The sequence below is a fragment of the Trichosurus vulpecula genome, chromosome 2 (genome assembly GCF_011100635.1).
Source record: "Trichosurus vulpecula isolate mTriVul1 chromosome 2, mTriVul1.pri, whole genome shotgun sequence".
NCBI lineage: Eukaryota > Metazoa > Chordata > Mammalia > Diprotodontia > Phalangeridae > Trichosurus > Trichosurus vulpecula.
This window is the reverse complement of record NC_050574.1, coordinates 329,242,369-329,257,585: the sequence shown is the minus strand read 5'-3', so window position 1 is coordinate 329,257,585 and position 15,217 is coordinate 329,242,369. Positions and strand designations below refer to the sequence as shown.

The following is a 15,217-nucleotide window of genomic DNA, read 5'->3' as shown; positions in this document are numbered from 1 at the left end:
GTGCCACCAGAATGAGTGTTCTGCCCTAAGTAGAAGTAAACTGTACATAGTAACAACCCACTATAGCCTAACCCTAAACTATATTCAAATGAAGCTGGATGACAGAAATGAAACCAAGCCGAAAGCAAAAGGGGAGCTGGGATGGATCCTGTTTACTGGACTCTTTCATGTGAATGAATGTCTGCCCTAGGCAGAGGCTGGGGCAGAGTTGTTCAAAGATATTAAGTTTGAAGGGACAAATATATGGAGAAGCAGTAGAGAACGCTGCAGGGAGAGCTGGGCAGCAGGAGGATAAAAATGGTTAAGGGGTGTAGGGGCCCCTACGAGGTCATACCCAGACCACTAGAAACACAGGAAATATTATAGCTGGGAGAGAATTAAAGGGATCTTTGTAGCAGTCCTCTTAGAGTGCCCTGGCCACAGAGTACAGCTGCTTTCCTGTATTTACTGGGCTTTGTTCTGAGTATCCCCAGAAGGGCTGGAGCTGGGACAGGGAAATGATGTTGTACTAATTTGAGAAGACCTTCCTATTTATTTCCCTCTCACTCAGGTTATCCCTCTAAGCCTCAGGTGGTTGCTATGATGGCAGACAGATGTTGGCTATGGCTGAAGTGACACTCTACAGAGCCATAATCAGAGGCCAGTAAAATCAACAGCAATGTCTGAAGCTCAGCTGGTTCCTACCTTACCAAAAAGGCTGCTCAGGTGCAAATGTCTACCCCATAGCATCTTTTTAAAAAAAAAAAAAGTATTTTATTTGTTTTAATCAGTCAAGATCTGCATTCTCACCCTCCCTACACCCCCTACCCACATGAGAAAACACATACACCACACAGTCATACATACACACACCCCCTTACAAACATATATAGTCGATCAATTTCCACATTGGCCACGCCCAAAACAAAATCTGTCTTATTCTGCATCCTGAGTCCTTCACTTCTCTATCAGAAGGTGGGCAGCATGTTTCTTCATTAGTCCTCTGGAATCCTGGCTTGTCATTATTCTGATAAAGAGTTCAATACTATAATCTATCACATTTATATACAATAACTTATTCATCCATTCCCCAATTTATGGGCACCCCCTTAGATTCTCATACCTTCTCATCTCAAAAGGAGTTACAAATATTTTTATACTTCCTTAGAGTTTGTTTTGTTTAGAATTAATCCATCCCTAAATCTATCTTCTAATTCTCCCTCCCTTCTCTTTCCTTCTTATTTCTCTGTTGAGTGAAATGTATTTCTGTACCCAACTGTGTCATTTCCCCATTTACCTCAGTTTCCTCATCTGTAAAATGAGTTGGAGAAGGAAATGGAAAACCACTCCATTATCTTGACCAAATGAGGTTACAAAGAGTCAGCCATGACTGAAACAATTGAACAACAACCCAATTGTGTGTGTATTCTTCCTTTTTATTCAGTTAAGAGTGAAGTTCAAGTGCCAGCTGTTCCTCTCCAACACCTCATTTGTACAGATGTCTACTTGTGCACCCCGATTATGAAATAACTTTCCCAAAAGGAAGGAAAGAGAATAAGCATTTATTAAGCACCTTCTAAGTGCCAGAAGCTTTACAATTATTATCTCATTTGATCCTCTCAACAACTTTGCAAGGTAGGTGCTATTATTATCGCCATTTTACAGATGAGGAAACTGAGGCAAAGAGAGGTTAAATGACTTAGCCAGGGTCACACAGCTAGTAAGTGTCTAAGGCCTAATTTAAAATTAGCTCTTCCTGACTCCAGGCCTGACACTCTATCCACTGTACCACCAGCTGGCAGGATTCAGAGGGAACACGTGTATCATCTTCCCATATTTGAATGTAAGCAGTTTATTCTTATTTATCATTGTTCTTTTATGCTTACCTTTTTATGTTTTGATTCACTCCTATGTTTGAGCTTCAAAGTTTCTCCCAAGCTCTGGCCTTTTCATTAGGAATGGTTGGAAGTCCTCTATTTCATTAAAGATCCATTTATTACTCTGTAGCATGCTGCTCAATTTTGCTAAGTTATTCTTAGCATAAGCCTCATATCCTTTGACCTCTGGAATATCATACTGGCAGCTAAACTGTGGGTAATTCTACGACTCCTTAGTACTTGAATGTTTTCTTTCTGACTTCTTGTAATATATATAGAAGATTTTATTATTTTACACACACACATACACACACACACACACACACACACACACACACACGACAAGGACATTCAGGATTTTGGCTATGATGTTCCTGGAAATTTTCATTTTGGGGTTTCTTTAAGGAAGTGACTGATAGATTTTTTCTATTTCTGCTTTGTTCTAAGAGATTTGGGTAATTTCCTTTTAAGATTTTTTTTGAAATAGGATGTCTAGGCTCTTATTTTTTTTTTTGGTTATGGTATCCAGATACCTTAAATTTTCTTTCATTTTTTCAGACTTTTGACTGTTTTAATATTTCTTGTTGCTTCATTGGCTTTTATTTGGTCCTTTCTAATATTCAGGGAGTTTGTCGCTTGGGCAAGGTTTTTTTTTTTTTTTACCTCTTGTGTCAAGCTGTTGCTTTCCAATTCATTCTTCTATAGCTCTTCATTTCTTTTCTAATTTTTATCTCAAACACTTATATTTAATTTATAAAAATATTTTTTAAACATTTAACTCTTGTTACACTTCTTCCAGGAACTCTATTTGAGGTTGTGCCCAAGCTGTATTTTTTTCTGAGGCACTGTTTGTAGATGTTTTGGGTCTTTCTCTTCTTCTATATTTATGTCTTGAGTATCCCTTGAACCATAATAGCTTATTATGATTGGGTTCATTTTTTTGTTTGCCCATTCTTCTAGCTTACTTCTTGACTTCAGACGATATTAGGGTTGGGCTTTGTTTACATTTCTGGAGGAAAGGTTTGAGCTGGTCCTGTTGTTACTTTCATTGGGTATTGAGTGTTGTCTTATTCCAAGAATTCAGTGCTCCCAAAGTGGTCTGATCCAGGGCAAAGTCTATTTGCTAGTCTGCCCCTAGTCTGAGCCCTGCAAGTTCCTGACCTTGGTTTGGGTCTGGTTCAAGAGTAGACTGTGGCTGGACTCCAATCCTACGTGGTCAGCTGGACAGCTCTGTTGGTTCAGTGACAGGATTGTAGGCTCCCCTTTGGTCTGGGACTCCTGCCTTGGTTACTCTTCTGCAGACTGGGCTAGATGCTGGCAGTGAGATCCTGCTTTGAGTCTAGGGTCTGAGTCAAACTGTTGCTGCTGCTTTCTGAACTTCCTCCTTTCTCAGTACACTGCCCAGGGCCTCCCTAACCAGTGGCCCTGGATCTGTGACCTAGAACTGGGTAGTGGGAGACAAAGCTAATAATCTGTACCTGACCCTGTGTTAGTGCCCCAGTATGCTCCTAGCCTCCCCAGTGTCTACAGATCTCTCTTTTCCCATATGCCGACCTGAGCTGGACAAAAGACTCACTGTAACTTTTTCGGGTTTTCCCCACCAGGATTCAGTCTGGTGCATCTTCTTGATCTGTTTAGAGGAATTTGTGGACAGGAATTCATCATGCTACTTCCTACCACTCGGGCATCTTAGTTTCATTCTCCCCTTTACCCCTCCAGACCTTTCCAGAAAATGGAAAACTATTAAAAAAAAAACTCTAAAGACTTCATCTGAAAGACAGGATGAACAAAAGGTTACTCTTAAGTCTTGGCTGAAATATTAACCAATATTTTAATCCAATCAGCAGAAATATACATAACACCAGCTAAGGGCCCCAGCTCAAACTAAATGGCAGGCCAGCAGGACCCTCTGATCTGCAATAACTTTCTGGAGACCTTATGATTCTTTAGGTTGCGTACCTTGGAGGTGATGTGAATAAAAGGGATCACCCTTACTAGAATCATGGAAGCCTCTCCCCCTTCTGGAGGAAGTAAATGTGAGCTTAACCCCTTCAATAAAAGTTATTTTTGTTATCATGTTATGGTTCTTGTTGGAATCACAATTGGAAACCAGGTACTTTATGGGCTATACTGACATACTGGAAAAAGTGCTGAACTTAGAATCATAAGACCTGGTTTCAAATTCTACCTCAGGCTCTTACTAGCTATGTGACCGTGGACAATCCTGTCTGCACCCCAGTTTCCTCATCTATAAAACAGGATGATAATTCTTCTATTTCAGATCTGTTATGGGGAATGCAGTATGTAAATCTTATAAAGTGTCAAGTGCTATTTAAATGTGAGTTATTATTACTAAGTGTAAAAGCCTCAATTTCTAAGAACAGTTTGAACAAACCAACTTTTGTGTATGCTTATGAAATTTGCTAGGCACTGTTAGGGTGTAACGAAAAAAGGGAGAGATTTGGGAGAGGTGAATAGGTTCCCAGCCCAGTTCTACCACTTATAGGAGGAAGACTAATACTTGTGCTAATACTTATTTCATAGAGCAATATCAAGATCAAATGAGATAAAGCACTTGAAAGTAAGCTACTATAAATGTCATTTTAGAATTTACCAGTGTCCATTTATATAGGTTTTAGAGTTTAAAACAAATCACTTCACTCCTTTCTTCCACATGATTTTCATACAACATAGGCAGGGAAGATCTTCTAAATCAGGGGTTGTTAACCTGGTCTCTATCAACTTAAAAAAATACTTTGATAACTCGATTTCAATGTAATTGGCGTCCTTTAAATCGCATCATTTCACTTTTATCATTTAATAGCAAAGGGATCCCAAGTTAAGTAACTTGTTACACGGGTAGTTAGTGGCAGAGATGTTGAGTTGAGGGAAAAGCAAGTGGGTCAGTTTGGATAGAATGTATAGTTTATGAAAGGCCATAATATACAAAAAACCAGGAAAAATAAGATGGATTCGGTTTGTGAGGAGCATTAAATACCAAGCTGGGGAGTTTATATTATCTTAAGGGTAATGATAAGGATCCACTGCTGGTTCCTGAGGGTGGAAATTAACATGGTCAGATTTGTGATTTAGAAGACTTCTGAAGCTCTGAAAAGTATATATTAGAGAAGAGAGAAACTCTAAGTAAGGAGTAAAATTAAAATGCTGCCGTAGACTTGGTTAGAAGTAATCAGGAGAGGAGAGGACAACTAGCGTGAGGGTCATGTAAGGAAGAGAAATGAGATGAGTTGTAGAAGTAGATTCAATAAGACTCATCAACTGACCGCAACTTGAGGATGAGAAAGAATGAGGAGTCAAGGACAACTCCAAGGTTTTGAATCTGGTTGACTGAAATGGTGATGGTGTTCTCAACAGAAACAGGAAGCTTTTAAGGAAGGGTAGGGAGATAAGAATTACATTTGGGATATGCTGAGCTTGATGCTTTATTAGGTGAAAGTGTTTAGAAATCCAAATATGAAGCTTGGGGAAAATGCTGGAGCTAGATCTATAGCTTTGGGAGTCACTGGTAAAGAGATGATGGTTGAAGTCATGGGAATGAAAAAGATTAGCAAAGGAAAAGAGAAAAAGAACACCAAGGAAAGATTTTTGGATCATGCCTATAATGAGGGGAAGGAGAAAGAAAAGTGAATAAAAAAGAAAAAGCAATCAGGAAGCTAAGAGAAGTTATTTTCACAGAAGTCAAAGAAGAGAGACGCTGTAAAGGTGAAGGTGAGTCAATGCCAAAAGCTATAGAGAACTCAAGGGAGATGAGGGTTAAATAGACTTTGACAATAGGATCTGACAATTCTGGGAGAATTTCAATAGAGGATGAGAAGATGGAATTGAGAAAATTAAATTAATTCTGTGTCATTTTTTATTGATCCTATTTACAATGAATTGATTTTGTCCAGTAACTGCCTAAGTCACGGTTCTTTGTCTCTGAACACAGTTCAGGAATTCAGCTGGCCTGTAATAAGTTAGGTTAAGAAATCCAATTCTCCTGCTAATCACTCTTCTATTCTTGGCTCAAGGAAATGTGCCATCCTTGAGGGATGTGGGTGGGCAATAGTGAGTCTGGTCCAGCATCTATACACCACTAAGCTATCCTTCAAGGATGTCTGATTTGCTATCCAAATAAATCTAGTCCATTTTCTCTGACCTTGCAGGTGGACTCAAATAATGAACATTTCTTAGTCACGGGAGGGAAGGAGAGAGTTGTTGCTAGCCCCTCATCCCCAATTTCCAACCAATTACATTGTCCTCCACACCTCAACTCTATAACCAATTGTACTGATTTCCATTCGTGCTATCAAGCTCTTGTAGCCAATCATAACTTGTTTCTGGCCTATGAAGTCCTGTTCTTTGTTCTGTACTCCATAAAAACTAAAAAAGGGAGCTGTCCTTCTGCTTGGGATCTTTTGGCTAATTGAGGCAGTCATTAGATCCACTTTATTATCAGGCTCACTCCCTGCTAATAAACTGTTATCTTGCCCCCAAAATATGTGCTTTGGTGTATCTTTGCTGAATTTCACTCCTGATAAAATGAAGATGGGTTAGGGTGCAAACTACTTACTTAGGGAAATGGAAGAAGAATATGCGATAGTAACTAGAATGGGCAGCAAGATCAGGGTACCTTTTTTTTTTGGATGAGAGGTATAGTTGGGAGAAAAGGAACTAAAAGAGAGTGAAACTAAAGATAAAAAGAGAGACAGGATAATTGATGGAATAAGATCAAGAGAAGCTAGGAGAGGGTAGAATCAAAGATACAGGTTAAAATATGTGTTAGTCTGGATCAGAAAGAAAGCCTTTCTCTGAGATAGGATGAATTTCCAGGTATTGAGTTCAATTTGTCAAATGTTTCTTAAGTATATACTATACACAAAGTCTTATATATTATGTGCAAGAGTAAAAAAGATGGAAAAACCTACAATTTTTACAATTCAGTAGAGAGATAAGACATGTATGCAAATAATTATAAACAAAAGATATAAGATAAACATGTAGGAGGGGTCAGACACATGTTGTATTAGGAAAAGGAAAAATCAGAATTATGAAGAAAGTGCTTTGTAAATTTTAAAACTTTACATAAATGTGAGTTATTACTAAAATCACCTCTAGCTAGAGGGATAAGGATAGGCTTCTGAGTTGGTTCTCTTTCACTAGATTGTAAACTTCTCTTTTACTTCTTTGTATGCCCTACACCTAGCACATAGGAGGGGGTACTTAATAAATGCCTGCTGATTGAGCCACATCAAAGTGGAGAATTTTAACAAATGTAGATGAAAAAAATCATTTTAGAATTGGGGAATTTGAACAAATACACAGAGACAAGAAGAGAAGTGGGGGATATCAGCAAATAGCCAAAAGAGGCTGGAAAGGGAGGCTGAAATCAGATTACAAAAATTCTTGAATGACGACATAATCTATATTCGATTCTATAGGCAATAGGAAGTCTGTAAAGGGGTTTGAGCATGGCAATGAAGTGATCAGTCTCATGCATTTGGAAGGTTACTATGAGAGCAGTATGAAGAATGGCTCTGGAATTGAGGACCTAAGTTTAAATCCCACCTCTGACAGTTAACCACCTGAGCAACTTGAACAAATCATTTAACTTCCCTAGGACTCGGTTTCCTCTTCTGCAAATAAAAAAAAAATTTTAAAAAATGAGGGAACTGGATTAGATGGCCTATAAGGTCCCTCCTACATCTGGAGATGTATAATTCTATAAAAGTAAGGAATTGGGAGGAAGAAGACTAGTGAAATAGGGTGGTAGAAGTAGGAGTACAAAGTGGTAACTGTGAACATAAGATTTAGCAAATGATGGCAAATGTACGGATAAAACAACCTATCAATTAAACTGAGGCTACTTGGAAAAGGGAAACGCTATCAACAGAAACAAAGAAGATGAGAGGAAGGTGGAGGGAGAGAGGAGAGAGCTGGTAGAGACTAAGAATCCAAAATCTCAGAATTCCTATACTTGAACAGGAATCTCCCACAAATGATCTTCCACTAAGAAACCTGTAATAAGGGAGAACTCATCTCCAGAAGTAGTCCATTAAACTTTTGAATGTTCCAAAAAGCACTTCCTGGGAACACCTCAAAATCTTCCTCTGTAACTCCCAACTAGTACTGCTCTTTGAGGTCAATAAAAACAATTCTACTCTGTCTTCCATATGATAGCTCTTCAAATACTTGAAAACTATCATGTATCCTACAGGGTGTTCCTAAAGTCTGGGTACATAGGCAAAAATGCATATTTTCAAGAAATGAAATGACTGAAATTTTCGACAACATTTTATTTAATTGGAATATTAACAAATAACATCTTCAACTTCAAATAACATCATATGATTTCATATTTATATTCCAAGAGTGAACGCGCTAAAATTGATGGCAATGTGGAGTTATTGAGTTATTGCATAAAGTTCACATGAATCTTTCAAGGTGCATCAACCTTTGCATCAAAAATGATGGAAATCATATTGAAGATGTTATTTGAAAATTTCAATCATTTCATTTCTTGAAAATATGCATTTCTGTCTATGTGTCCAGACTTCTGGAACACCCTGTATATATCCCCAAGCTCTCTCCAAGCTAAATATCCCCAGTTCCTTCAACCAATCCTTTTATGGTATGATTTCAGTTCTCACACTGACACAAAAGCCCATTTCTTTCCTCATGTATTTGCTGAAAAGCCTACCCTCCTCTTCATATAGTCCAATTTGTCGATGTCATTTCAAAAATGTAGGGCTCAGACTGAATGCATTATTCTGTTATGGGATGACAGAGGACAACAAGGCTTACTTCTCTCTGTTATTACTTCTTACACATTACTCTACATTCTGGACAATGAGCTTCTATTGATGTAACCGGCTACTACACTGGCTTTTCTTGGCTGTCATGTTATACTGTCTATTTGTATTAAGTTTGCAGTCCACTAAAATCCTCTGGATCTGTTGTAGAGTCACACCTGCCCCATCCTTTGTTTGTGCAGTTGAAATGTCAAACCCAACTACAGTGTAGAACTACACTTATCTCTATTAAATTTCAACCTGGCCCATCACCCTCGGGTGTCAGGAGCCTGATGTCTGAGGTATTAGCTGATTCTTCCAGCTTTGTGTCATTTGCAAACTTAAGAACCACACCATTTAAGCACTAGAGTTATTAAAATGTTTGACTCAACAGGCCATCTACCCACAGACCTTTGCAGTAATGTCAGTCTCTCTAGAAGCACAATGAAATAGGACTAAGATCCTGATTTTATATACATGTACATGCACATATATGGACATAATCATTTAACCAGTCAATACACATTTATCAAGCCCTTACTATATACACCAGACATTGTACTTAATGCTGGGTTCAGAACACAAACATAAAAACAATGCTCCCTCTTTAAGGAGTTTGCATTCCCGTGGGGATGACAAGTACATCAACTGGAACACATGAGATACATAAAGTGGATGGAAGGAAGCCTTAGAGAGAAAGGCAGTATAGTAGCAGCTGAGGCAACTGGGAAAAGCCACTAGCAGAAATTGAGTCCTAAAGGAAGCCAGGGAAACTAAGAGGCCAAAATGAGTCAAGAGAGCATTTCTAGTGTGGAGGATAGCCAGTAAATGGCATGGAGATGGGAGACAGAAGTCAGCAATGTAAGGAACAACAAGGAAGCTAATATGACTAAACAGTAAAGTGTGTAGAGGAGAGTAATGTGTAAGAAGACTGAAAGGAATAGAAGGGCCCAGGTTGTGAAAATGTTTAAATGCTCAAAAGAGAAAGTAATATTTAGAAGTGACTGGGGAACCACTGGAAACTGTTGAGAAGGGAGTGACCTGACCAGACCTATGTTTTTAGAAAATCATTTTGGCAGCTGTGGGGAGGACAGATTGCAGGGGGGAAAGACTAGAGACAGGGAGGCCAATTAGAAGGCCATTATAATAGTCTAGGCCAGAGATAACGAAGGCCTGAAATAAGATTATGGCTGTGTGTGAATGGAAATGAAATAGATGTAAGAGATGTTGTGGAGAAAGAAATTTTTAGATGCGGCAACTCATTGGAAATGTATGATGAGTGAGAGTAAGGAATTGAAGATGACACTAATTTTGCAAATCTGGGTGACTGAAAAGATGATAGTGTCCTTAATAGTAATTAGGAAATTCAAAATAGGGATGAGTTTAGAGATAAAGTAGTGATTTTGAAATCAGATAACCTAGGTTTAGATCTTGCCTCTGTCACATTTACTACATATAGTTGGCTCATGAGTAAAATGAGGGGGCTGCACTACAATTTCTAGTTTCTTTCAAGACTGATCTTAGGTTCAACCTCCTAAATAAGGATTATCCTGATCCTCCGCACCCCCCAGAAGCTAGTGGTCTCTCCACCAAAAAAACTTACTTTGTACTTTTTTGTATATATTTTGCATTTACCCATCTGTGTGCATGTCATTGCCCAATAAATGTGTAAACCATTTCCACCCAATAGAGTGTAAACTCCTTTAAGGCAGCTGTTCCCTTTTTATTTTTGCCTTGCACACAATAGGGGGCTTCATAAATGCTTGCTTGCTGAATGAAGATGGCCAGAATCACTACTCAGTCAATTCAACAAATTCAACAAATATTTATTAAGAACTTATTGTAAGGCACTAGACACAAGATGAAGAACTACAGCAAGCAGTCCTTACTCTTACAATGTAATTGATACAATCAACATATTCAATTAAGAAGAGTATCTGAAAGGGCACCTAGGTGGCACAATGCATAGAGCACGGGACCAGAGTCACAAGGACCTGAGTTCAAATCCAGCCTCAGACACTTGCCACGTACTAACTGTGTGACCCTGGGCAAGTCACTTAACCCTGAGTGCCTTAAAAAACAAACAAACAGAATAGTATCTGAAGTAGGCTGCAAAAGTATACTTGTTTGATTTCAGCATGGACCTGTACTAGAACCCAATTCTAATGTTAAATTGGAAGTAGTGGGTTGGGGAGTTGGGAAGGCACTCTAATACTACATCATTTTGTTTAATATCAACAGGCTCCAATGTTTCTCTGAAATCCTTTTAGTCATAGCCTGTTGAGTGCCAAATTCTCAGTGGTTTACAGCATCATCTGTAAAACCCATTTCCTTCAAAATTTGGATTATCAAAAACCTTAAGCCTTCTGGATACCAGACTTTTTGACGTATCCCTTTAATTAAGAGGAAGGTCTATGTCTCCTCATATAATCTCAGAACTGGAAAGGCCTGTGGAATATGTCTAGTCCAATGTACTTATTTTACAGATGAAGAAATGAAGACTCAGAGAGATTAAATGATTTTGGTCATGGTCACACAACTTATTAGTGTAACAGCAATAACTCTTCCCACTATGTCATGCTGTCTTCTATGTAATCCCAAATGACCTAAATTGACCTAAGATTAATAAACCTGGTTGCTGATTTTTTCAAAATCTGAAGCAATCTTCTCTGTTCATTGTTGTGATCATGTCACTTATCTCTCAAGTTGAGTGTTTCCCCATTATGTCTTACATATTAGAATTGGAAATATAACTTCCACACTTTGTTTTTACCCCTCTGATTGTTTTAAATGTTCCCAGTAGATAATCATGCTCTATGTATCCACGGATCAAAGTTTCTAGAATGTGAAACTCCTACATTATGTATTCTGTACAATGTAATAGACTGTGAAGCTAGGATTCACGTAACACTTCCAAATTTTGTATAGTTTAAGCAAAAACTAGGATAATTTTGGTATGGCTTATGGCAAACATGGCTCTAGAATATACGATTTTTGTACCGAAAGAGGCAGAACAACCAGATGTACTCTGAAATGATAAAATGTTTCTTTTAAAAAACCAATTTGAGTAAAAATAAAAACATTAACCCTTAGAAGGTTGGGTTTTTTTTTGTATATGTTAGATTAAAAGTGTCAACAACAGGGCCCACACATAGAAAAACATTTTTGTGAATTTAAAACGTAATAAACTAAATTTGATTATGAATGTGCTTCTATAAGAGAAAACTTTTACTGAAGCAGTGTCCTATCAACAGAGGACTTGAAGTCGACTTTCACCGAGTGAATACATTTCCTAAAACTTCCAGGAGGATCTCCAAAAACTGCTTCAAAGTAGTAAAGACAATGAATTAGGTATATTTTTTTTAAGGAACATGTTCCTTAGGTTCAGGATCAATGAAGTAATACTGAAATGATAAGATCATGTTCACTACTACCTCAGGAAGTTACTTTTGTAACAAAATGCAGAAATTGTAGCTACCAGTTACAGATTTAGATGCTGTCTTTCAATAAGCAGGCATAACGCCAGTGACTGCTCAGGTTTAGCAGGGCAAGCAACTTTCATTTTTAAGACTGATCATTTACAAAATGCAAATTACATACAAAATGCTGATTAGAGAAGTGTACAGTTCCTACCAAAATAGTGGTACAGGGTGAAGCAGAAATAAGAGTTACATATATTACGTGAGATATTCAAATTATAAAATAAAAAGGAAAAGCAAATGCACAACATAATTCTTTATCACTGACACAGCCACCACCAAGATTCAGAATTACACATGAGTATCATATAACAAACTGAGTCTGTGTTTAAAACTTTCCTCTAATTTCCATGGACACAAACTAAGTTATATCAGTCTTGTTTTGCTCACTTTTCTAATATTGGTGTTAGAACACTGGTAGTTCATATTTGTGAACCTTCAATGAGTTGGTACCAAATATAGAATTTGCACAAAACCTAACAACGTGTAAGTTATTCAGATATAAGTGAATATAAATAAGCAGACCATCAGGCTCTTCATTAATAAATGATGCATACTATTGTTTCCATTTTGAATTAAGAAGCCAAGCGTTATTTCTTTTGTGGCCAAAAACACCTTACAAAAAATAAAGCGTATTTAATTTCCTCAAACACAGCTGTGCAGGGAATTCATAAGAAGTCCAAATTAGAGACCAAGTTTTCTGTTTGTTTAAACTCATGAATGGATACGGTTTTTTTTTTAATCTACTCTAGGAGGGTGCTGTATCTTAAACAAGGTGTTTAACTTGCCATCACCAGACACATTTGGCTTCTAAGAAACTGCGCAAGACATCTACAAAAGAAAAATAATGCATAATTTCTAACAGAGAAAATACAGGATCCAGATCCTAAATGGAACTACGCCTCAAGCTCCACCACCTCACTGTAATTACAGTAACGATACAGTAACAAACTGTATTACAAGAGTTCCTAACAACAGTCTACCACGGGTTCTTAACCTGGGGTCCTTGAAGTTTTGTTTTCGAACTGTAGTTCAATATAATTGGTTTCTTTTATGCCTTAAAAAACATTACACTGAGAAGGGATCCATAGAATTCAGCAGACTGCCAGGAATTGAAACATGTTAAGAACTCCTGATCTAAAGCAATTTACTTAATGGTGGGGTGTGTGTGTGTGTGTGTGTGTGTGTGTGTGTGTGTGTGAGTGTGTGTGTTTAAACAATGCAGGTACCCCATCCCCACAGTCGGGCCATTACCAACAAAAAGCCGGCGCCCCAGGTGTTAATCAAAACTTCCCCCAAAGCGGACTGTCTCAGCAGCCACCCAACGGCGTGGGACCCCCCTCAAAACAGACCTCGGGGAGTGGCAGTAAGGAAGCAACTTTCTAAGAGAAGATAGGAAACCACTAATCCCCGCCCCGTCCCGTCCTACATTTACACACCCAGTCATCCTTCTGTCACCCAGAAGGATGCTGTCCGGTCCCTAGTTCCCTCGGGGCTGGGAGGACGGGCTTGCGGCCGCCGCCCCTTTAGGGCAGGAAGGGAGCCGGGAGTTGGGCCGGGGATCCGTTATCCAAGCCCCCATCCCGGGAACCCTGGGGTCTCCCCTCCCCTCCCTTCCTCCCGGCGGGCGCTCGCCCCCCTCCTCTCCGGTCCTCTCCGGCCCCGCCCGCACCGTCCCGTCCCATCCCGTCACCCCCCGCGCGGTGGCGATGCGCCCCCCACCCCCTTCCCCGACCCCCCTGCCCCAGCTCACCGGCCCGGGTGGTGTCCGTCAGGTCGTGGTTGGCCGCTCCCCGGGGAAACTCCCTCAGTTTCCGGCCGCTCAGGCTCAGCGTTCCCGTTACTGCCGCCTCTTCTAAGGCCCGGTCGAGGGAACGGCTCCACGAGGCCGGACCCGGGCCCGTCCCGGGACTTGGGCCGCAGTTTACCCCGCAGAAACTGTTGCTCGACGCCGCTAGCCCCGAGTTCTCGGCAGCGGCAGTAACTGCCACTATGCCCGCGGCCGCCATTTCCCAGCCGACTCCTCTCCGGCTGCGGAGAGGGCGCATGCGTCGAGAGGCTCAAGGGTGGGAGGGAGAAGAGGTAGAAGGCTTGGGCCCCCGCACCGCTAGGCCGGCGCCTGCGCCTGCGCGCGAGGCCGGGAAGCGGAGAGCTGGGGGAGGTTGGCGATTTCGAGTTCCCCACTCCAGCCTGCGACTGTGCAGCGCAGGTTTGTTTGTTTTTCTGAGCGAAGCGCTTGGGTCTGCAGGCCCTCTGGGCTAGACCGAACAGCCGAGGTCAAGACGTGACTAAGCGAATATTTCACTGAAATGATTATTAAGGGGCAGAAGGGGAAAGGTTAAACCGCGCCCTAAACCCACGAATAAATACAAACAGCAACCCCGAAGTTGGCTCCAGCTCTTACAAGGCATGCACCTTGTATTGCAGTGAACGCCGTGGATGCCGCTTAGGTTCCTACCGGGGCAGACCAGGGACGCCTGCCTAATCAAGTCTTAAATCTAATCTAAATCTAATCTAATCTAAACAACTAATCGCTGCTGCCCTTCGTTCCTTCTCTGGATCTGCAGCGATTGCCAGAGGGACGCGAGGGCTTCGGGCAGCCGCAAAGCTTGTATTGGTGGGCCTTACCCTAGGCAAGGCTTGACAATCGAGTCCCCGTGTTAGTCCATCTGAGGTTTTGAACCATGACGTGGGGCCACAAAATAAATGCCGATGTGACGTAGACAACGGAATTTTCTGTAATTAAAAATAGGTAGTTTAAAAAAAAAGTACTATCAAAAAGTTGCTGTTCATCTGCTCGCCCCGTTGTTTATTTATGACTACTGTCCTGCTTTTAGATAGCTGTATTCTCTCTATTCAGCCTTGAAGCTACTTTCAGCCCCACCCCACTTCGATCAAAAATTTAAGAACCCACACCTCCACTCCTCCCACCTCAAGACTTCAGGGAATCAAAAGCACCTTTTCCTTGCAAAAATAACTGGGGACCCTTTTTCTTGACAAATATGTTTCTTGGCGGTCCTCACTCAAGTCTGTCAGAGGAATGAAGCTTAGAAAGTTACTTCTTTGGAATCAAGTTCCGAGAAGGCAGGCG

At 40.3% G+C, this 15,217-nt stretch overlaps 1 protein-coding gene across 6 annotated transcripts in view; it reads right to left on the bottom strand.

Annotated features, from left to right (window-relative positions):
* LRCH3 (leucine rich repeats and calponin homology domain containing 3) overlaps positions 1-14,802 on the bottom strand; it is a 158,832-nt gene extending 144,030 nt beyond the window's left edge. For 3 of the 6 annotated variants that reach the window (XM_036743307.1, XM_036743309.1, XM_036743311.1), the window contains exon 1: positions 13,880-14,180. In XM_036743307.1, coding sequence (XP_036599202.1) covers positions 13,880-14,174 — 295 coding nt within the window. In that variant the 5' untranslated portion in view covers positions 14,175-14,180. Of the gene's footprint in view, positions 1-13,879 lie in introns of all 6 variants that reach the window. The other 3 variants (XM_036743308.1, XM_036743312.1, XM_036743310.1) reach the window with 3 other exon arrangements.
* Between the last annotated feature and the right edge of the window lie 415 nt (positions 14,803-15,217).